At 32.4% G+C, this 8,895-nt stretch overlaps 1 protein-coding gene across 2 annotated transcripts in view; it reads left to right on the top strand.

The window, feature by feature from the left end:
- The window catches only part of LOC124369235 (targeting protein for Xklp2-like), a 54,768-nt gene extending 45,873 nt beyond the window's left edge, over positions 1-8,895 (top strand). For both annotated transcript variants that reach the window (XM_046827119.1, XM_046827127.1), the window contains 2 exons: positions 864-1,061; positions 8,372-8,895. In XM_046827119.1, coding sequence (XP_046683075.1) covers positions 864-1,061; positions 8,372-8,569 — 396 coding nt within the window. In that variant the 3' untranslated portion in view covers positions 8,570-8,895. The remainder of the gene's footprint in view (positions 1-863; positions 1,062-8,371) is intronic.

Genomic DNA, 8,895 nt, shown 5'->3' on the forward strand with positions numbered 1-8,895 from the left:
CGAGACTCTGCAATCACGTTATCTACTAGACCGCTCGACTTTGACCTCTGTCTGAGGATGGGGAGGGGTTTGCGATAAGACAATTCCTGTTTTATATTGACGAAATATTGTTCTACGCTAATCTAGTAATCAGTAGAAGCAAAATGTCAAATAACGATTCATGTCTGGGTGTGGTCGGTATAATTCCAAAGTACCGTGTTCATTATTAGTGATAAATAACATGTCTCGTAACATTGACGATCCTGAGTACAGTGACTTTATAATTTTAAAATTTTTACTTTTTTATACTTATCATAATTATAGAAAGTAAAAATAAAAATGAACTTTACACATTTAAAATATTTTTTTTTTAATATTGTGCCGTTTGCTGGAAGTCGTGAAAAGATATACTGACGTTATAAGGGTTAAGTTACACAAACACAATATTGTTGGATAGTGTAGTCTACATGACATTCAAGATGTACTTTTTTTATATTCACCAGTGGACACTTTGATCACATAATGGTTTTAAGTTCTCCCATGAATAGAAAAATTTCTGGTAACAACACTGAAATATAATTTCTATTATTTTTTTTTTTTGTAGGTAGAAAAAAGTAGATAGTTTCACGTTGCCATTCGACTAGAAAACAGTGTTGCAGAAAAATAGTAAACATTGCTTGTGTTTCAAAATTTGTCACCAAGTAAATATTTGTGACAGTTTTGTAGCCAAATAGCTTATCAATATTTATTAAAATAATTTCATGATATATTAATTTTTATTAAATTTTAGTTTTTTTTTTCTTTAAGTAATATGTTTCATAAGCTTACTGTCTTTAAAATAATGAATGAATTTTTTCAAATAATGTCCATACATAATGTTACAGACAGAAGAGAGTCACCAACCTTTCAAAGCTCGGTCTCCAAAAGTATTGCGAAAGGCTCCTTTCAAGCCAAGCTTACAGCCCACGCATTCCCAACCTCTGGATATTCATCTTCACACGGAGCGGCGACTGGCAGAACGACAAGAATTTGAGATGAAACAATATCTTAAAGAGGAGGAATTAGCTATCATGCGTGAACAGGTAAATTTTTGGTTTTTAGTATGAGGGTTATTCAATGAGTTATATAAGACAAACCGCTGCACCTCAAATACTGGTTATTTTAATCATTACAATAGTATTGACACTTCAAGTTGGCATCCTTGTACTTTTTGTCATTAGTTACCCAAGAGTACTTAGTAAACATAACCTCAAATGCATTAAAATTAACAATGGGGAGTCAATCGAAAATTAGACCACAGAAGAGTGCCTTTGATTATTACCTCTGACAGAAGTAAAAATCTAAGGTTTTTCAAAACAGTTGTTTTGTAATTCATTTGTTGCAATAAATGTATAACAATAATACCATTAACTTCATAAATAATCTCACATTTCCATATTATATGAGGCCATAATTCTATTTATACTCCTTTCATATTTAAAAATATATTTGTGTAATTAGTTTGAAATAGAACTGAATCATCTCATTTATATGATAGAAAATGCTGCTATTTTATTTACAGTCCTTTGGAAGTACAATGAGTTTGAATACCTTCCAGGCTACAGAAGACTATAGCTAGTCATAGACATTTAAAAATTAAGTGTTTTAATAAACTACCACAAGAGTTCAGACATTTAGAACTTAACCATAATATGCATGTAAATTGTCACATTGGCTTATAAGTAAGGCCTTTTTTTACAACTAATATTAATCTACCTTAGAATAGGTGGATGTGTGGCAGTTTCTCACTCACTGAAGATGGCTTTTTCTGTTTGGGCTGACCTGAATCTATTACTAGTAATGTTTTATCTAAGCACTTCAATGTGTCTGGATGGTACAGGCCTTTGGGCATTGTGGACTTTACCTTAGTCTGACACTTGATCATGTTTAGGCTAATTATATTATTATGTATTTTAAATTAACATAATGTATAGTATGTATGTTTTGTATAGAGTAATGTATTACACATTTTATTTCTTGAAGTTGTCAATAGCAATGTAAAATTGACAAACAACAAAAAATAAAAATAAAAATGAAAAATATATCATACTATTGACTGTTATATGAAGAATACGTGAAAAATCTATCTGCTACAAAAGTTACCAGAGTATGGTTGATTTGCAATCTGTAGAGTAAGTAGAAAATGGTACCAAGCAATACATTCAACTAGTGATGGGTAAATCTAGACACATCTAATATTAAATACGATTCCAAAACTCAGTTCTGGAATTTTGAATCCTAATAGCTCTTTTTTTACCTAAGTATGATATAAATTCACCATCAATCCAATTTCTGTCATTCTTAAATGGAGACTGTCTGATAATGTAAGTAGTAGTACAAAGAATTTGCAGAGGGTCAGATAAATAGCTATATTTTAAGAATTAAGTCATACCCCTTACCTTACCTATTTTAATTTTATAGGTTATAATATGGTAATTTGATAAATTGTAATATAGGATTTCAGAATATGTTTTAATGTGAAAAATGGACATAGATTGGTATCACTTATTAAACGTGTTTTAATCTTAAAATGTTCGAAAATATTCATACCACCCCTAGTTATAATTAAAACATATTAAAACATAATAGATTTTATACAGGAAATATATATACAACTACAAACATTACAAAGTGACAAAATTAGCTGACATCCACGCAAACATACAGCAGAAGCGAGGCATTGCACAAGCTTAAACATAGAAAATATAAAATGCAAACGAAATATTACTTACAAAGCATAATAATTTGTTAATTAGGTTTTTTTAAACAAAAAAAGATTAGCAATTGGTAATTTGTGTACTTCCAGTTAGTCGTCATCCGCAAATAGATGCAACTGACTCATGGCAATGCACAAAAATAAATATGGAAAAAACTATAATCAAACAAAATATTATTTTATAAAATGATTTAATTTGTGTATTGGATTATCTATGGATTTTCAAACACAAAATAGATAAACACGTTTTGCGATCAGTAATTTTGGTAATGTCCATCAATTGTCGTCCACGAATCAAATGTCTGCATGAACATGAATATAGATAAATACTTTTTACAAAACTATAATTTTTAGTTAGGTAATCTATTTACAGGGTTTCAAACACCAAAAACACGTTTTAGCGATTGATAATGAGTGTACTACCGAACAGTTGTCATCCGAAAATAACCGCAGGAGACTTTCAATGCTGAACGAAAGTAACATGGAAAATGCTAACTGCAAGCAAAATATTATTTACAAAAGTACGGTAATTTGTTAATTAAGGTGAGGTTTTTTTTAGAGGGAAAGAGACAAGAATCTCCATGAGTAGTCCTGAAAGGACCTTTGCACCTCCCTTACTTAAGATTTAGTCCCTCAGAATCTGAGGTTTGTAGAGAAACCTATTTGATTTTTAAGGCTCCTGATCTCTGATATCTTAAGAATTGAAGAGATAGCCCCTAAGGAATAATTTCCTGATTTTGCATATGATTGGATTCTAATAGCAGTCATATATGCTTACTTTGTTCAAGGAGTATTGTCTATCATTCTGCATAAGGAGAGATAAACATTTTGGATTGCCTATGTCGTAATGTATTTTTCCATTTTATGAATCTAATCGTCTTTTCCCAGTCTTTTCTATAGCTTTGCTCTATTAGGTTACCTATCTAAGGGTTTTCATATACAAAGTGCAAATAAATTATGTTTTTGTGATCAGTAATTTGCGTAATGCTGATCATCTATTGTGCGTGAATAAATGCACGATCACAAATATGGAAATACTAACTGTAAACAAAATATTATTTACAAAAGTACAATAATTTTTTAATAAAATTATGTATTTGTTGTTTTAAAAATTCAAAGTATGGTAAAAACATTTCAGCTATTGTTAATTTGTGTACTATCGATCAGCTGATAATTAATAATGTGGCAGATCTCAGCAGATTCGAATAGCGAATCCCATCGATTAATTCTTGAATTCAAATCTTTGTTAAAGACTTAGTAGATTCTGGATTCATCTCTGATCTATTACAACCTTCCACAGTTATCTCCAGAATGTGAGCATATCACGTTAATCTTTAAGTGCTCCATTTTCCTTTGAATTAGTGTGATATTTATCGGATTGGTTTTTTTTTTCAGAAAGGTTAAACAGAGTTAACTTGCACCGCAGACAGACCTTTAACCCACAATGCTGGACTACAGTCTAAACTATGGTAGCATTGTGTTGGTGGTTATTTGTTCTCTTTATACTTCCAAATATGGTATATGTATTTTCCAAACATCCCAGAAAATGATTTCCTGCAAATACAGCTGGTAACAGAAACTCACCATGGCACAGAGTGTAAAGATTAATATTATGTTACAGTTGTTTAAATTTCATGTAAAAATGGACTAGAGAATCAGAAATTTCCAACTGGGAAAACTAGGAAACAACTGGAAATTTTAAGAAAGGTTTTGAGTTACTGCCCAGTAATTTTTTTAACTGTTTTTTTTATACATCATTTTTTTTAAATTTTAAAATCATGGACACTGTACAGGCAAGATTTGAATAAGTTTTTTACACAGTTCTTAAAATTAGCTCTATGTAATTCTTTTATATCTGAAGGCAGTGAATTGTACAGCTTAATACCTTGATACACTGTCTTAAAACACTGACAATGTTGACGAAGCATATAATAAACTTCAGTAATACCATTGTAAGAGCTTTGGACTGTACATGCCCATACAGAAAGTCGCAGATTACCTAGCGACGGTCACATATAAAGATGGTCTACAATGAAGAAACAAAGGTCCTGAAAGATGAATTTCTTAAAGCTCAAGAAAATTATAGATTGACAGGAAACCAGGAAGACAAAGCTGAAGCTGCTAGGAAAAAGAAAACCTATGACTTGAAGCTTAAACAACTTAGAAGTGAAGCAAGCACTGAACACATTGCACAGGCTAGTAACAAGAGCAAAGCAATATGGGATGTCATAAACAGTGAACGGAAAGCAACACATGAAACTTCAGAAGTAAACTATGACATGCTTAAAAATTGGTGAACAGGAAGTGACAGATGCTACAAAAATTGCAAATAATATTAACTCCTTTTTTTCAAAAAATTGCTGAAGAGACACTTAGGAACCAAGTGAGGCATAACTACTCGCAGGAGAACCTCACTGAAATTGCAACCCCTCTAACTATCCTTCATCCTGCAACAACTGAAGAAATACAGACAATTATAAATTCCATTAAACCAAAATCATCAGCAGGTATTGATGACATATCTTCAAAATCATCAAAATCTGTGGAAGAACTCTTCTGACTCCAATTTTAGCTATCTGTAACAGGTCCCTTAACCAAGGCATCTTTCCCTCCAGACTTAAAATTGCTAAAATATATCCAAACACAAAACAAGGAAAGAAAGATGAACCAGCCAAACTATAGACCCATCTCTCTCCTACCTACTACTTCAAAAATTATTGAGAAAATAGTTCTTGCCAGACTACTCACCACACCTTCAACAAAATGGCCTCTTGACAGACAAGCAACATGGCTTTACAAAAGGGAAGGTCAACAACAACTGCAATTGCTGATCTGGTAGAGTTCATAGTAGAGAACATAGAGTCCGGCAACACCATCTCCAGCGTATACTTAGACCTGAGTAAGGCATTTGATTGCCTTGGTCACGATCTCATTTTGGTTAAATTAAAAAGCCTAGGCATTATAAAAACAGCCCTAAAATGGTTCGAAAGCTACCTGAAAGGACGGACCCAAGTAGTAGAGGTGAAGAAAAATGAACATGGGCAAACAAGTACTGTGCGATCAGATCCAATACCAACAAGAAGAGGCGTACCACAAGGATCAGTCCTAGGGCCAGTACTATTTATTTTATTTACAAATGACCTACCAAAGTACATGACACCATACAGTGAAAACAATTATGTATGCTGATGACACTGTGCTCTTATTAGCCAGTAAATAATAACGAACATTTGGAAATTGACACATACATATCTGTCAACATGGCACAACAATACTGCATGAGTAATGACCTTGTTTTTAATCAAAATAAAACTAAACAGATGTATTTTGGAAGAAATAGAAAGGACTCAACAGCACTCCCTGATCTTCAGAATGTAAACATGCTGAAACACCTAGGTGTAACACTTGATAGTGATTTATCATGGAAAAATCATGTAGACAATCTGTGCAAAAAACTAAGCTCTGCCATATTTGCCATAAAAAGAACCTCAGCAGTCAGTTCACCAGAAGCTTCAAAAATAGCATACCATGCCCTTTTCCAAAGCCACTTACAATATGGAATAGTTGTTTGGGGGGGAACTTCAAATGCCAACCTGCAGCGCCTACTGAAATTGCAAAAGAGGGCTCTCAGAATAATGGACTGGTCAAGGCCCAAGAGAAAGTTGTAGAAATACATTCAAGGATTTGAAGATTCTTACAGTTATTTCCATTTACATATTGGAAACTGTTCTCTTTTGTGTTACTAGAGACCTAACAAGGCATAGAGATCTGCATGGACACAACACAAGACATGCAGGCAACTTCCACCCTTCCGGCACACAGAACAGCCACCTATGCAAAAAAACCATCTTATGCTGGAATCAAGATATATAACACACTGCCTGAAGACTTGAAGACCAACAGCCCACAGAACCTGAAGAAGGAACTCTCCGGACCTGGCTCCAGGAAAGACCCTTCTACAGCATGGAAGAGTTCTTCAATTTGGAGGGACAATGCATGAAGACCCAACTCATGAGGAAGAAGATATTTTTTGTCTTTAAACTTGACATGTATTCTAATCTTGATGATTATGAATAAAGAATTTCTGATTTCTGATACTTGAAACTAGATGGGTGCTTGGAAAATTACATTTTGTTATTACTAGATTATTTATGTTACGTGTATAGCTTGGAGTAACCCCACAAAACAATCCCATTAACTGTGGACATAAACAATTTCAATTCAATTTCAAAAAATCTTTATTCCACAACTTTGATAAACAGTTTTCATTTACACACATATGATATACATATAGAATATGACATACATACAGAATATGATACACATATAGAATATGATACACATATAGGACATAATATACATTTCTTAAAATAAACAATAACTGAAATAGACATTAACATAAAGAGAAAATTTGGTTGATTAATTTATTCCGGTTTTCTTAAATTATAAATACTCTTCTAAGTATCTACAAAGCTGTGAAATAGTAGACGTACCCCCTAGGCAAACCTGTTTGGGGTAGCCATCCCTATTACATAGTACATATGCAGCAGAAGGTCCGAGGAAATAACACCCTTGAGAAATCGAATTAAGAAAATGCCCTAAACAATCTTAGAAACAGCATAGTCTATGTGAGCTTACCATTTAAGATTAGATTGAATATATACTCCAAGAAACTTGAGATTGGAATCATTTTCACTGGGCCTATGAGCTATTGTTATTTGTAAATCCAAAATATTATGTTATTAAAACGTAACTTGTTAACTGCACACCAATCATTTATAATTGAAGTCTTAGAACTAACAATATTTTTACATTCAATGTCTGATTTAGAGCTGACTATGAGCCCCAGGTCATCAGCAAATAAATAAGTGCTTGCACCACTCTCGCCAAAATTTATACATGTAATAAATAGAGTTGGACCTAATTTGGAGCCTTGTGGAATTCCATAATTAACAGGGCGAGTTTCAGAAAAAGAACAATTTTAATAAACATATTGACTCCTATTAGAAAGGTACAAGTTGAAGAAATGTACTGTAAGTTTACTGAAACTATAGTAGCTCAACTTTCTTATTAGTATCCTATGGTTGACCGTGTCAAAGGCTTTAAAAAGGTTGTATGATCTAAAATTAACAGCATTTTTCAGTTCCAAACCCTCAAAACAATCATTTACAAAAGACTGATCTGCATCAGTAGTACTCCATTTGGCCCGAAACCGTATTAATTTTCAATACATCAGAGAAAATGCCAGATTTAATACATTCATTAAATAGGTAAGTGGAGTATTGACACCAAAACAGTCTAAGCATGTACTGTTATAACTAATTAAAGTTTCATAGACATCTTCGACTTTAAATTCAATAAAATTAAAATCACCTGGCAGGAGAGTCAGGTTAGAATACCTATTAAGATAAAAGAAATAATTTGTCACTAGTGGGGACATTATTACATATATCTTCAATAGAACAAACAGGATATTCATTAAAACTATTGGTTTCCAGATCAGAGTGTTAACAGTTTTTTTGTAATGTTAAAGAAAGATCATCATATCATTTTCTTCAAGAAGCTGTTCAGTTTTAAAATTGTGTGTTGTAATTTTTTTGTTCATATAATATATTTGACTGATATTCTCATATTTAGAAAGAGATGGAAAGGAGAGAGAAGGAGAAAGAAGAAATAGCAAGACTTCGCCAGGAGACAGTTCACAAGGCTCAGCCTATGCCAAAGTTCAAGGTTCCACCAAAGCGTTCACCCTCCAAGATGCCCCTGACAGATCCCAAGAGTCCCCGGTTCACTAGCCGTAAACGTGCTGATAAACCTTGTGTCAAACCAAAATAAACATAAGCTCTATATCATTTGCAAACTATTTTATCTTTTATTTTGTATTTCAGTTATATAATGTTTCATATTTTTACCTTTGAAACCTCTTTTTACATTGTAACTTTCACTATTTATATTATTTTTAATTATAGAACTATAAAATGTATTTATGTTAAATTTTAGCATAAATTATATTGCTAGTATTAACAAATAAGGGACTATTTATCACATACCGTCTAGAAATATATTTTTATTGGTATTATAATGCTTTGGACAAAGAAAGCTTGAAAAGTGAGATTAAAATATGCTTGAAACATTTAATAAACTTATTTTTTATGTTAAAA

The sequence above is a fragment of the Homalodisca vitripennis genome, chromosome 1 (genome assembly GCF_021130785.1).
Source record: "Homalodisca vitripennis isolate AUS2020 chromosome 1, UT_GWSS_2.1, whole genome shotgun sequence".
NCBI lineage: Eukaryota > Metazoa > Arthropoda > Insecta > Hemiptera > Cicadellidae > Homalodisca > Homalodisca vitripennis.